Below are 15,393 nucleotides of genomic sequence, written 5' to 3' on the forward strand. Positions count from 1 at the left end.
CTGATTTGAGCAGTAGACACCAGGGTGGCTTGCTAAGAATAAAAAACGCTTACTGGCTTATTTGAATATGTAGGCTGCCAGCAAAATGCTGCTGATCCAGGAAAGGCGATAGAGGTACAGTAGGGCTGGGTGATGACTGCACAACCTGCACAAACAGGCTGTATGGCTGGGCTGATCAGGTGGCCAGACTGGAAAGGGGCTGAACAGCACACCATGAGCTGAGATATCTACAAGGAGGGGTGTGGACTGCAGTGGAAATCAGGCGCCAACTGATGGAGGTAATGAATTGATCAAGAATGGCAAGTGACTATGCATCTCACCTATTTATAGATGAGAAACCAACCAAAGTTTGTGGGTTTGCTTATGGGGGATGAAAACTTTGCAGTAGTTTGAGTTTTAGGCCTGTTTAAAATGAGATAATGAAGGTTTCAATTTAAATGCACCTTTTTGAGCTTACCACCCCCTCTCAAGCCCAAAATTGGAACCAAGAGACCTTGCAAGCATAATTCATCCTGAATTACCCCAAGAGGTCCCACCCCAAAGCAACCAAGGAATCAATCAAGGGGTGCATGGTAGCTGCCCAAGGACCCACCGAGATTACATAGGTGATGGCTATCTTTCCTTGAGAGTTGAAAGATAGGCTTGTAATGGAATACTCGAACAAAGAAGATCAATTCAAAGCATACAACAATAATACAATGAACATTGTAAAACTCAGGCAAAGAGAAAGAGTTAATTAAAAAGAACAATCAAACAGACTAATGTTAATACAATGAGCCTCGAACAGACTATGCTAATGTTAATACAATGAACCTCAAACTTTCTTGTTTCAAGTGGACTAGGGCAGAGATGAGTCAGAAGAGGAATCTCTGACAACTTCAAGAGTGTGTCGTACCTCGAACGGATCTCGGAAAGCAATTTGCAGCCTGTGGGAGTGATCAGCTGCTCTAAGTACAGAGTACAGTGTCTGGGCGGGCTGATTTGAGCAGTAGGCACCAGGATGGCTTGCTAAGAATCAAAAACACCTATTTGCTTATTTGAATATGCAGGCTGCCAGCAAAACACAGCTAATCTAAGCAGGGCAACAGAGGTGCAGTAGTGTTGGATGACAGCTGCACTGATGATATCAGCTGCTGGACAACCTGCACAAATACAAAATGCAGCCTGTGACTGATGTAGATAGCTGCTGGATGCCTCCGAGATGGCGAAGACAGGTCATGAACAGCTAAAGCAGGCTGTACGGCCAGGCTGATCATGTGGCCACACTGGAGAGGGGCTGAAATCAGGTGCTAGCTGATGGAGGGTAATGAATTGATCAAGAATGACAAGTGGACAATCAGGTCACCTAATGAGGTTGATTAGGATTGCTAGAGCTTTGTCCAATGGCTTTCCTCATCCAAAGAATCAATTCAGGTTCTTCTCAAGGGATCTTATGCATGTTGGTTTGGCCATACCAATCTATCGGATCTTCTGATGTTATGGGCTTTGTAAGGAGACAATTGAGAGCACCACTCCTATTTAGTATTTGGCCCTGGTCATCAATTAAGAAGGTGATTGCTTTGGTGATGAATTGCTTGAAGACATCTTCCCTTCTAGATTTTTAGTTCTATTCGATGTCAAGCTTTTAATTCAAAGAACTAATCTCTACCATTTTTTGCTGCCAGTTCATTACTTGAGGATCACTTTCAAGATGATTGATTTAGACCCCTTTTGGTATTTTCTTAACATGGATAATATTCAGCCATCTTTTTATCAAATCTGGAGTAGTTATGCAAATTTAGCATGCCTACTGCAAGTCTTTGACCCCTTACAGATCCCAACAGCAAGTCATGGTTTGATAATGATTATGTCTTTCACATCTTATGGATCCTAACAACAAGTCATGGTTTGATGATGGTTATGTGTTGGTTGATGCTACTGAATATTGGCAGCTTGTTGGCTCTTTGCATTACTTAGTTGACACCCATCTTGACATATGATTTCTGCAAGTATGCTGAGTTGATTCTCTTCTACACCCCAATGATTCCATTGGCAAGCTTGCATGAGATGCCCAGGGCATCTACTAGAAAACTAGTATACATTAGGGGCTCATTATCACTGGGGCCTTGTTTATCAAAGATTTATATATTCTCATTGGGTGGGATTGGATAATAGGAAATCTCAAAGGATTTTGTTTCTCTCTTCGTTCTGACTTGATGAGTGCAAATATAATTGGAAAGAGATCATAGTTCCAGGCTCTTCTATGATACTGCATTAGAGGTCCTTTATTTGAGATAACTCTTGGAAGAGTTGGGCTATCATCCTCAGCAGTAGCCCACTATGTTTTACACTAACAATTTGAGTGCCATGGCATCTGTTACAAGCCTAGTCTTCCATTCAAGGGCCAAGTACTTTGGCATTGACTATCATGTTGTGCAAGGCTGAAGTGGTCACCTCTGAGATGTTTGTTTCTTGAGCCATGTGGTTGATGTCTTTACCTAGGCTTTATCTTAGAGGAACTTTGATCAACAGGTCCTAAAGTTGGGGTTAGACCACCCATTTAGCATGTTGGGGGCGGGGGGTGGGGACTCTTCTTGCCTTCCATGCATTGTACATTAACATGCATCTTTTGCAACTTCATGGTTCATCTCTATCTTGTTCTTGAAATGTCCTCAAGGGGCAAAGGGTGTGTTGAGACATAGTGCTCCACTCCATTTTAATCGCACCTAGTTTTGTCTAAAGTGCCCCAATTTTGGGTCTAGTGATTCACCTAGAGTGGTGACTCATAAAGCGTGCAAATATATGTTATGGTTGCACTCTCTTTTTGTCTTGTTATATTAGATTCATGTTTTTCCCACCAAAGGAGTTATGAGTTTCTTGCCTTTGCCCTTGTGAGGTGAGATTGAGTGCGAGTGTGACAATGTTTGCTATTTTCACTTTCCTTTTAATGTTGCAAAGAGCTGCACCACAATAAAGTTAGTACATGTTTTCAATTTTGAACCTTCCTAAACAATAGTGCATGTGCCTTGTGGCAAATAAAAGAGATGTGATGGATGGAATACACATGATGTTTGTTTGGTGCACATGGGATGATAGTGAATTGAGGTACCACACTTGTGTTTGGTGGTGTATGTGCATGTGAAGATTCTATTATCAAACCAAGTGCCTAGGTCACATAGGTCGATGCACATTGTGGTCACAGGCTTTAGAGATTTGGATAGACACTAGAGTACCTTTAAAAACTTGGAAAAAGGCTCTTGCTTTCGGGTTACTACATGTAGTCCTTGCTCATAACATGGCCATAATATCAAGCATGACTACAATTGAAGCAGTTCTTAGACAACTCCATGACTGTGTGTTGGTATGAACACTACTTCATATTATGCTATTTCTTTCAAACCTTTCAGATGTTCATTCAAAAAATCAGGTGCAATGTTTCCCAACTTGAGACGACAATAGAAGTTGTTGGAGTCTTTTCTTGTGAAAGCTCTTAATAAGCAAGGTGTCTTGTAACAACTTTCCAATGTCATTTTTTATTCTTAGCCATTTGAATTGTCTATGCCATAGGAAGAATACCAACATGCTCCATGCGGTTGACAATGAATGCCACTTTAAAATAAAACCTTTCTTAGGAACAAGGCATCCCAAATAGAACCACACTTGCTAGAGTGAGAATTAGCTAGATGTTCTTTAAAGAGATGATATGTCTTAATATCTTGGAGATAGTGCAATAATGAGTCATAATTCTAAGAGAACAGATGGGGATGGATATTTGAAGATGGACAGTACTCGCATGTGCAATCAAATCTCCCTTTGCCACTCCAAATATGAAACCCTAGCTTTCCTGTCCATCTCCATCATCGATAAACTGCACCTTCCTCGATGAACTGCTCTTTGTTTGGCCGTTAAGAGAATAATAATAATTCTACTACCCATGAAGCAGCTTTGTGTTTACGAAGGTAAATCTGATGAGATTGGGCTGAATCGTGAGCTGGGTGCCCGTTGCCCCTTGCCGTAGCATGCCTTGCGGGTGTCTTGTTCTCCCGCCCTGCCAATTACCACCCCTGTCTCAGCCTCCCTCTGCATCCTCGCGATCCTTCCTTATGCTTTTTCCCCTGCACCTTGTAATTCGTCCCTCTTTCTCTTCCCTTTCGCCTGTCTGCTTCTTCCTTCTTCAAAACGATAAAACCCTTCCACTTTCAAGTGTTTGCTTCTCCCCCTCCCTTCGACCCATCAAGAATTAGAGGCCTCTGCGCCTCTCGCGGCCAAACTTGATAATGCACATGGGAGAAAACGGATGCTCGTTCATGGCGACAGTTCAGGATCGTCTGGAGCTGCCGATAGAGGGAGAGATTGAACGCAATTTTGGAAATCAGATATACAGCAGTCGATTCACCTCAAAGGATGAAGCTTTCCTGTCGCAAAAGGATAAATCGCACGCTGTCGCTCAGCAAGAGCCTCATGAAAGTAAATCAGCAGAATTACGGCACTATTACAGACGGAGAATCCGGAAACAAGTGAACAATCTTGTCAAGGAAACAGAACAGGTAGAGGCACGAAACGAAGGACCTTCTACTTTACCAGAAGATGCGAGACTCAGGGGCAATCCGGAAAGTTTGCCAGAAAGCAAGGGTTGTGTCTCAAGAATGGTAGAGAAAGTTGAAACCCCTTCGATAATTACAACTCCTTCATCTATAGCAGAATCTGATCTTGAACCGCCATGTATAGAGCTAAAACACATTGATCACTTGTCTGAGGATGTGATTCCTATGAAGTCCCGCAGGAGTGAGAAGGCTAGCCCAAAGTTATCAGCTAAAAAGCTACGTGTGTGCCGTGAACTGATGAGTTTAACATCGGACAATTATTTTGTGGATAACGAGAATGCTGAACTGCTTGATTCGGTTGACTTCAGTGATGCATATTTTCCAGCTCGGAAGAGAAGAAAGATTCAGGGAACAAATCAGCAAACGAAATGCTCATCAGACAAAAATGATGTTTTGAAAAGTGGCAACACAGGTCCACTCCAAAGGGATGCACATCCAAAGTGGAGAGCGTAAGTGTTTTCTAATATTCAAAGTTAAAGTTCAAGTTAAAAAGCCTATGGTGAGACAATTGATTCACATTGTGATGAAGGTTTGGGTGAGGTGTACAGACGTCTTCTTGGGCGTCTTCGGAACACATTCTTTATGCAATAACTTCTAGGGTAGTTGATGGGGCTTGGTGAGAAAATTTCTATACGATAATGATTCTTGGAGAGGAACTTTTCTGATAAAAGCTACCAATCTGTAGTTAAGGTGGGGATTGGAGGGAAATTAATTCAGAGCTTCTCATTATTCTTAAATGGTAAGCATAGAGTTCGTTTTCTATAGCCTTGATGTGCAATGGAGTATAATCCTGAATAGATGCACATGCCTTTATCAGGTCTGACCTACATTATCACAGGCAACCTACTGATACTACTTGTTGCAAGAACCGGTTATTGGTGTTGCAAAGACTGCATATGTCTCTCTGGTGTGCACAATCTGGGACTGAGGGTTTGTTTATCTAAAGTGGATTACAGGCACTGGTTATAGAAAGCCCTAGTGTTTGCATCTGCACGGCTGATGGCAGAAATATAATTGAACTGCTACTGTGTTGAAAGATGAGAGTTGTATGTGCGAGGAGAATTGGCATGAAAATAGAGCACAAAAAGCGCTTTTAAAGACACAAGAATGGCATGTTAGAAGCTTACTCTATGCTGACTAGTGGCTGTTTTTGCCAATCTGGAAGCCGTAGATGACATTTTCAAGTTAGCTTTACAAGTGCTATTGTGTTTTGCCTTTCTCTTTCTGATAGTTTTTCTCTGCTGGTATGGTATTCTAGCAGTAGTGTGTGTGCCTATAATGTAGTGTGTTTTCCCTGTGCTCAGCTAAAATCTGATCTCTTGCTTTGCCTGTGTGTGTATGATGCCGCTCTAGTTCTTGCAAATCTCCTGCTCAAACATCAAAAAATTTGATAAAGCCATCTCAATTTTATCAGCTGCCATGTGGCTGTGTAATCCTTAAGATGTGTGATCTGCGGTAACCAGCTACTGCATTAATGTATGGAGCTGAACTTGGTTGCCCTGGAACAGTAAGGGAAGGAATGCCTGGGTTGGATGGACAGTTATCCAAGCAGTATTGTTTCCACACTAGAGCTGAAGTGCCCAGTTAGCGACATTGCAAATGAGCCTTGTGAGGCTGGAAGAGTATAGTCAAAGTCTCGTACAAAGACCTGTGGAGGGTAGATCATATCTCCAATTGAGATGAATGATTGGATTCTCTAAGGGTAGTGTGGAAAGGGTGGGATTTCATGGACATGGGATTGGGGGGGTCTCAGCCCTTTACTCAGCTGCTCACAATTAGGTTTTTCAGAGGGAGTCACAGGAAAAAGATTAAACACCTCAGATCAGCTGCCTGCTAGCTCCTTTTTATAAGCTGGGAGGGTGAGGATGGATTGACACGAGTTGACATGAAAAGAGGGGATCGGTGGTAGGAGCAGACTCTTCAATGTCCACTATCTCCCATTGAGATGAATGATTGGACTTTAGAAGGGCAGTGTGGAAAGGATGGGATTTCATGGACATGGGATCGGTGGGTCTCAACCCTTTACTTGGGTGCTCACAATTAGTTTTTTTGAGGGATTCACAGGAAAAAGATTTAACATCTCAGATCATCTGCCTGTTAGCTCCTTTTTATGAGCTGGGAGGGTGAGGATGGATTGACACGAGTTGACATGAGAAGGGGGGACCGGGGAGGGGGGGAGGGGGGGGGGGGGTAAGGAGCAGACTCTTCAATGTCGACTATCAACTCTCCATCCAAGTTAACAAGTCATCCCTGTCTGCATGGTATGGGGGTTGAACTCATGACCACTAAGGAGTCTGTACACATACTATCCAAGTTGTGCTGATTTATTGTGTGTAAGACACAAAGTTTTGAATCAAAAAATTGGTATATAAGGCAGTCCTCTTTTTTAACAATGCTTGTTTGGCTCGTCTGAATTAAGCTTTATCTTTGGAGCTTTTGTTGAGAAACCCTTCACCCTTCACCCGCAGTTTGCATTTTTGTGTTTTTGCGTTTTTGCGTTTTTGCGTTTTGCGTTTAGGGTATGCAACCCAAAAAGGGGCGCCATCCTAGACTGACTGTGCCTATTTATAGGCCACTCTTTCATTCATTCCTCACGGCTGATTTATTCAATTTGTTACCTCTTCTCTCCAGTCTCTCCACTACCCTCACACCCCTTCAGGAGGACATTGCGGTTCGTGGTTTGTGGTTGTCTTTATTATCTTCCTTGTGCTACGGCATTCTTGGTCCCTTGTATCACATTCACTCCATGATTCGGAACTTCATCATTCCATTCATCAGAGTTTCTTTTCTCTTTTCTTCTCTTCTCCAGGTTTGCCGAGTTCACTTCATGTTCCTCCCCGCCAACCCTACTGTCTTGCTGGTATGTCATCTTTTGACATGGTATCAGAGCTGGATCTGCTCACCTTGCAGTGAAGATCCTCCACTCCAGTGAAGGCAAAGACCGGTGGCGGGTTCAGCATCCACTTCTCTTCTTCTTCCGCTGCATCAAAATCTCGTTTTTGCAGATTTCAGGTGTTTCAGGTTGTTGCCCACACCCCATTCGTGGAGGATATCTTAGTTGAAGCTGTCCATTGCTGTCTCCATCAGTTGGTGCTTGATTTCCAGCCCTCTTCATGCAGTTTGGAGCTGATTCCAGCCAGGTGACTGCTCTTCCTGTGCAGATTTGTTGCCATACAGCTTGCCATGTCATCACAGTCCTGCTATTTGCGTTTTTAGTCTCTCTCTCTCTCTCTCTCCTGTTGCTTGTGTTTTTAGTATTTCTCTCTCCTGCAGGCTGTCTTGCCTGTGTTTTTAGTATTTCTCTCTCTTGCAGGCTGTCATGCCTACGTTTTTAGTCTTTCTCTCACTTGTTGCTTGCGTTTTAAGTATTTCTCTCTCCTCACCTGCGTTTTTCTACTGAGCTTTGCTACTGATCACATTCTTCTCCCACTGGGAGCTCACTTCTAGCCCTTCCACTACCCTCCCACTCCTTGAGGCAGACATTGCGGTTCGTGCTTTACACTGCCCTCACATCCCTTGAGGTGGACATTGCGGTTCGTGGTTCATGGTGGCTGACCTCTTCCTTCTTCAGCAAGGTACACTGGTATTCATGGCTTCTTTACCAACAGATGACCAGACTATTGGGTGCTACTACTGTGGCATCACCGGCCACACCACCCATGCTTGCCGACTTCGACCTTTACTCCCCACCCCTTCGGAGTACATGCGTCTTTTACTAGGCATTCCTTGTGCCACCTCTCCTTTCTAGGTCACAGAGATCATTCTGCATCGACTATCAGAGTAGTGTGCTTAAGGCAATAAGATGCATCCGATGCACACTAAGTCCTTTCGAGCACATGGACGATCGATTGGCGCTATGACCTCTTGGAGATCGTCGCAATGCCAACGGCAGTCTTCTCCCACTTATTTTCAGGTACAGTGGCTTCCACGACCTACGCATCTGTAGTCCGCTCCATCGAGAGACAGTGATTATTTGATACCATCTCCTCGTCAGTTTGCTCCTTGGAGAGATAGTGGCTGCTCGACTCCTTCCTCTTCTTCGGCTACCCAGTCTGCTCCACTAAAAGACAGCGACTCTTGCCCACCTCTTGCTCATTCTGAGCCCCACCCTTCCCCATCCTCGATTACTTAGGTTTGAGAGGCTATCTCTGGGAGCTCTTCGACACCCCAGATACCTTCTTCGGCACGACCGGCAGCACTTCCTTCGTCATTAGACATTTTGGAGTCCGTGATCCATGAGTTTTTGGATTCCCTATCTACTTTAGAGGGGGATTCAAAGGGGGATGCTATTTCTTTGCCCTCAGAGAGGGCATCTACTTCTTCTTCGACTTTAGCGGGGCCCCTTCACCTCCCACCTGAGAGGGGGAACCTACTCCATATGAAGTTCTTCACCCATCCTCTACTTTCTTGGGGTGGGTGTCTTCGACCAATTATCTCTTCTATTGATACCCAGGATCTTTAGGTACCACCTAGATCAGGACCTCGGAGGTTCAGCCTCGACTTGGTGACGTGGACTTTGTATTCCTGCCAGCATGGATGCATGGAGCTAGTGGCTTCTCTCCCGAGGTTGTGTTTCGGGTTCTCCAGTTCACTCTGTCTAGTGTTCTTTTCTGTAGTTTCCCTTTCGGGTGGAAATCTTGGATTTTGGGGATCCTCTACATCTTCTTCCTCCTCTTCTTCTTGCCTTGGTCACTTGGTTAGCATGGAGCCACCTCCCAAGATCGAGTACAGACATCCTTATGGTTCTCGGCACCACACAACATCCGACATTCCTCGCATGCATTGCATGTTTTCATCATCTTTGTACTAGGGCGCTTGAACAAGTGAACAATTTCCCCAGGAGGGACACTATCCGAGTGGCACCTGTTGCACGAGCATTCTTCAGCATGTAGCGTTGCATCTCCACCTCACTCTTCTCTTGTTTCCCTTTTTGGACTTGAGAGGGGGTGTTGAGAAACCCTTCACCCTTCACTCACAGTTTGCGTTTTTGGTTTCTGCTTTTGCGTTTAGGGTTTGTAGCCCCAAAAAGGGGTGCCATCCTAGACTGATTGTGCCTATTTATAGGCCACTCTTTCATTCATTCCTCATGGCTGATTTATTTAGTCCGTCACCTCTTCTCTCCAGCCTCTCCACTACCCTCACACCTCTTCAGGAGGACATTGCGGTTCGTGGTCCGTGGTTGTCTTCATCATCTTCCTTGTGCTACGGTACCCTTAGTCCCTTGTATCACATTTACTCCATGATTCGGAACTTCATCATTCCATTCATCAGAGTTTGTTCTCTCTTCTCTTCTCTTCTCTTCTCCATGTTTGCCGAGTTCACTCCGTGTTCCTCCTCGCCAACCTTACTGTCTCGCTGGTACGTCATCTTTTGACAGCTTTCACTCCATGGGTTATGGTTAGTTCCTCACTTGTAGGAGTCTGGAGGGCTAGTTGATGAGCTATTTATGAATTCGTAGAGGGTCTAGAGTGGGGTATCTTAGTAGCTATTAGGTGAAGGATATCATAATGAAGCAATAGATTGTACATTGGGAGTAGATATCTAATTGAACCTTAGCAAAGCTTTCCTTCATACCCTCCTCCTTTGCAGGAATAGTACGTCTCCTCTTCTTGTCAGCAGTAACTCATTGTGATTTTCCATGCATTTGGTCATTGCTGTTAGAGATTTGGTCATTCCCTGGATGGGCATAGGCACGGTACATCAGATTTTGGGCAGGTCAGACATGCAGTGGGCCGACGGTAGTGCCATGTGGCACTGCAGAGGTTGATCATAGTATTTTAGCATTTTTAATCATGTAGTTGGCCATATTAGCAAGCTGGTCGGCCAGAGCCAACCTGATCACTTTATTGCCCTATTTTTTGCTATCAATAGCCAACCTCCAGCCCACCCACAGCCATGCTTAGAAAGGTTGTTTCAAGGTGTACCCCCCGAGGAATAATCCTCAAATCCTTATGCTCTACACCATTTTGTGTAGTGCAGAGTGCACCCTAAAGGGAGCTAAGGAATATACCTCATACCATTGGTTGCATGAGGATGTTGTCATTGGTGCAAATAATGATGATATCATCTGATAAGAGAGACTAAACTGAAGTAGCCATTTTAGCATTTTTGCTTGTCTACCCCTCCCTATTCTCAAGCATTTTTTTTTGTAGTCAAGATGCTTGCATGGCATTATCAGCTTGAGATAAAAAGTCCAAAAAGTAAGTACACACTTGTCATTTTCAAGTGGAGAGAGATATCGGCTTGCAGAGATACTTTAACAGTCCTTGTGTACATCTGTCTTCTTAATTTCAGCATTCATCTACTACAGATTTTTGTGTTCTACTGTCTTTTTTTTGTCTCCCTCTTCTCTTGTGTTCATTCTCTTTTAGTCTTGTCCGTGCGCTACAGATTTTTGTGTTCCACAGTCTCTTTTTTCTCTCCCTCTTCTATTGTGTTCATTCTCTTTTAGTCTTGTTTGTGCGCTTCCGTGTTTGTTGCACTTTGACATGGTATCAAAGTAGCGTTGAAGGGCTGATGGATTGTGGGCAGAGCCCTTGTTTTTGTCCAAGTTATTTAGGTGACAATTTCTTTCAAGATCGATGTGGGGTTTTAGGCTATTAGGTTCCCGTGTAACCAGCTCTTCTTTGAGATTACAAGCTCAATAGGGAGAATTACCGCATCTAGAGGGTAATGATGCTTGCCATTCTGGATTCGTATGATTTGGTAGAGCTTGTGACAGAGGCTATAGATGCCCTACAACTCGTGACGCCTCCAAGCGTTTTGCTGATGATGTAGTTGAGTTGCTCAAGGTACAGGCACATTGGGATAGATTGAATGCCCGCATCCACTCTTTTTTCTTTCTCTTGCACTCTAGCTATTATTGCTCACATTGCGTATTTCGCTATTTCTTGGGAGATATGGTTGGGATTAGATCAATTGTATTGTCATGAGGACATGTATTTTTGAAACCTCACTTAACATGTGGATTAATTTTTAATCACATGGATAAGTAAATATTGCACATGTGAGGTGTAACTGGGGTTAGAGTAAATTTATGAGCTTGGGAACCTAAGGAAATCACGGGATGTTAAAGGCAAAAGTTGCTATTAGTTATGGGGCACAGGTACGTGGTGGTATCTAGTGCCGGTTGTTGCCCTAGGTCATTCATTTGGCCATAAGTGTTAGTTGGCGATACTAGAGAAGTGGTGTTTAATGGTACCTAACGCCAATCTGATGGTCAAAGATGGCGTAGAGACACTCGGGAGTGGAAGTTGCCTAGCCAATTTAATTATTGGCCAGTCAGATTATTTTCAGTGCACCGGAATTATTATTAGATAAATTTTCAGTATTTAAAGACTAAAAATTAATATTTAATTATGGATAATACTCAAAAAACCATTTGGAAAGGCTGCTACTTGTCAAAAATGCCCATGTAAGATTGAAAAACGTCTTTAGAGGTTGGAGAGAGGCATGTTGGTGTGTTTAGCCTACAAGACAAAGGGAGGAGTTGTTGGTGGTATGATTTGCAGCCATTGGAGGACCTTTTGAGACAGCTAGGGGCAGGAGAAGACCAATCAACAACAGAGGATAGCATCTACAAGCTATTGAGATAGGGCAACAGTAGTAAATTACAGGTTTTCTTCAGTTTTTTGTGAAGAAAGTCCGAATTTTCTATCTCCTTAGCATTCTCTCTCATCTCTACAGCCTTGCTTTGAAGATTGTAGCATTGAGATCACCAGAGGTTGAGAAATTTCATATTTCTCTGCTATAAACCCTTATCTGCAGTAGAAATTAGGATTTAGCAATAGCCTCAGGAAGCGTGCCAGAAATTGGAAGCTCTAAGACTTTGATTCAACGGGGCAGCAGCTGTTTTTAACCTATTCAAGTAGAGGGACCAGCAAATAATTGAGTTTGGGGCATTTTCCATCTCCATCAAAGCGGGTGAAGGCCAATTGATTGCTTGAATCAAGGGGCAAATCAGATTGAAGACTTGCTGGGTATTTTCGACAGCAAGGGGAGTTGGAATACCGAAAGGGATTGACAGAATCCCATTGTACATTAACTTCTTTTTCAATTAAGAGCCTTCTTGCCATTGAGCAACTCAAGAAGATCCCATATATAAGGTAGCAATAGAATCCAATTCTTTTTGCATGGCCTGCATCCAATGTACATGCTGCTGGGCTTCTTCAAAGGAAGTAGGCTCATCATTATCTAATAGTGAGCTCTTAGATCCATATTCCTCGCAAGAACCATCTACTCCACAAAAATCAGCCAAATGAGCCTTCCTTGTATGATATGCTGCATGTCTAGCAATCCTTCTAGTGCGTTGAGGTAAGGGAGCATCCATTTTACTCTCATGGAGAGTCTATAACAGCCATCTAGGGACCGTTTTTGTTGCATTTACAACAACCCTTTCTTGGGCGCTTTTTCGACTCTCATGGAGCTATCTCCCAAGGTTCAGATTTGGGCTTGCCTACACCACTTGATCAACATTGAAGCCCTCTCTTTGTTGGGTGTAAAGTCCCTTTGTCTCTGTGTATAGAGATATACGGGTGTGAACACACCCTTAATTGTATCCTAACATATAAATACATTCTTTTATTCTTTGTGTACCATCACAATCTGGTACACCTATCTTTGCATTCACACTCTCTCACTCGCAACATTGCTACTCTCACTTTTGTCTCGCACTCTCATTGCACTCTCTCCCCTTCAAACTGGTATCAGAGCTTCGGCGAAGGTGTGCGCGCTTCCCAAAGTCTAGGTGATTTAGTTTCAGCTCGCGCCTCGTGTGAAGAAAAGAGCAGGTCGTTTTTCAGAAGACGGATGCGTGTGCATCAAGGCGACACATTTTAGCAAGTTGTCACTTCCCACAGGTCAGGTCGTCAGTTTTCTGGCATGCATTCACAGTTTGCAGCAGGCGACAGCCAAGTGGCAGTAGGGACAGGTTTGTGTAGGTAGGGGACAGCCTGCACAAGTCAGCGTGACTGTAGACGGCAGCTCCCAGGCAGGCGACAGCCAAGACGGCAGCTCCCAGATAGGCGACATCAAGTGACAATCTGGTAGGTCATGCAGCTCCTAGATAGGCAAGCAACAGATTTTTTGTCATTTTTTAAAATTTCCTACAAGCAAGCCCCCTATTCACTGACAAGGTTTCGCGCATGTAAGCATAGTTTTCAGATTTTGTGCAGATTTGTGTCCGAAAATTTGGGGCTTTTCCCAGATTTGATGTCGTCCATGCATAACGGTGACATTTGACCCGGAAATTGCAAAACTTGTGCACATTGGCTCTGAAATTTTGGGGGTTTTTCATGTATCAGTGAAATTTTGCTCAGGTGAACCAGATTTACTGACATTAGTGCACATTTGGACTTGAGAAATTTGGGGCTTTTGCAAAATTTTGTGACATTTTACTAATTTTGCCCGTTTTATGCTTTCGGGAACATGTATTAATGCAATCGAGGTAGATCGGTCAGTGAAATTTTGGGGCTTTTGTTGAGTTTGTGGATTTTGGCAAAATTGATGTGACAAATGCACTTTGGGAACATTGCTGAAGCAATCTTGGTGCTGTAAGCAATGAGATTTATCTCCCACTTGTGAGATTTTGGAGAAATTGCAGAGAATTTTGGTGTTTTTTGTGTATCAGAAGTTCTCTTGGTCACATATGTATGCAGTACACATATTGGGCAACTCCCATTGAGTTGATGTATTGCTGAATATTCATGTTGCAGCAGTCTTAGTGATCATTTGCAGATTTGGGATTGTTGTAGATGTATTTTTGGTGTTATTGCTGAAGTGGGGGTCACTTGGCAGTGATGTATGCATGTAATGCATGCTGAAATTTCAGTTATACTGCTTAAAGTCATCCGTTCTACTGCTGTACATGTACTTGGACTGAATTTTGCTCTTATTTTCTGAAAATCTGGGCTGAAATTAGCTGAATATTGAGCTCATTGTTTGCTGTCATAAATTGCAGTATTGATTTTTGGTGCATTGTTGAAAAATGGTTGCAAATGCTTCTAGCAGTAGTGACACTAAATCCCTCTTTGAAATCAAGAGGTTTGATGGCACTGGCTTTGATTTGTGGAAGGATAGGATGCGGGCATTTTGTTTTTCAAGGACTGTGAAGATGCTCTCTTGGAAACTAAGCCTGCAATTATGATAGATGTGGAGTGGGCTAGACTCAACTAGAAGGCCATTGCATACATTAAGATGGCCGTGTTTGATGATGTACTTACAGACATTAAGCGTCTTGATACGGGCTATGCTATATGGAAAAAGTTAGAGGACACTTCTGAAAATACAACTCTAGTGAATCAAGTGCATCTTATGCGCAAGCTTGTGAACATGGAGTTGGATGAGTCTAAGCCAGCAGTTGAGTATTTTAGTACTTTCACAGGGATCTCGAGTCAGTTATAGGACTCTGGTTTGCTGGCCTTTGATGATAAATTAGAGGCTATTTTCGTATTGATGACTTTGCCTGATAGCTGGGAGTCTTTGATTGTTTCACTTAGCAACAACCTTGCTTTAACCTTTGATGGTGTTAGGGGCTCTATTCTCAATGAGGAGATCAGAAGAAAATCCAGTTGTGAAAGCAGTGGCTCAGCCTATCACCTTAGAGGCAGGTCAGAAAAGAAGGGTGATACAGCAAATAAAGGCAAAAGTAGGAGTAAAAGCATGGGCAAACAACAGGATGTTACTTGCTATCAGTGTGGGTGTAAAGGGCATAAAAAGCCCGATTGCCGGTACTTCAAGAAAGAGCAAGAAACAAAGAAACAATAGGGTAAGAAAAAGAAGGATGACAAGAAAGATGATGATAGCTCCTCCT

The 15,393-nt window shown here is 43.3% G+C and overlaps 1 protein-coding gene across 6 annotated transcripts in view; it reads left to right on the plus strand.

Annotated features, from left to right (window-relative positions):
* LOC148027251 (histone-lysine N-methyltransferase TRX1-like) overlaps positions 1-15,393 on the plus strand; it is a 201,293-nt gene that overhangs the window by 63,367 nt on the left and 122,533 nt on the right. The window contains exon 1 of one of the 6 annotated variants that reach the window (XR_015692965.1): positions 3,722-5,032. The exons of 2 other annotated variants lie outside the window; for them this stretch is intronic. Coding sequence is in view for 2 of the 4 variants with exons in the window: in XM_087691829.1 (XP_087547955.1) it covers positions 4,257-5,032 (776 nt within the window). In the remaining 2 variants the exon portion in view is untranslated. Of the gene's footprint in view, positions 1-3,721; positions 5,033-15,393 lie in introns of those variants that run through there. 3 more of the 6 variants (XM_087691829.1, XM_087691828.1, XR_015692964.1) reach the window with 3 other exon arrangements.

The sequence above is a fragment of the Lygodium microphyllum genome, chromosome 13 (assembly GCF_053477565.2).
Source record: "Lygodium microphyllum isolate KBCC chromosome 13, Lygodium_microphyllum_v1.1.10, whole genome shotgun sequence".
In the NCBI taxonomy this organism is placed as follows: Eukaryota; Viridiplantae; Streptophyta; class Polypodiopsida; order Schizaeales; family Lygodiaceae; genus Lygodium; species Lygodium microphyllum.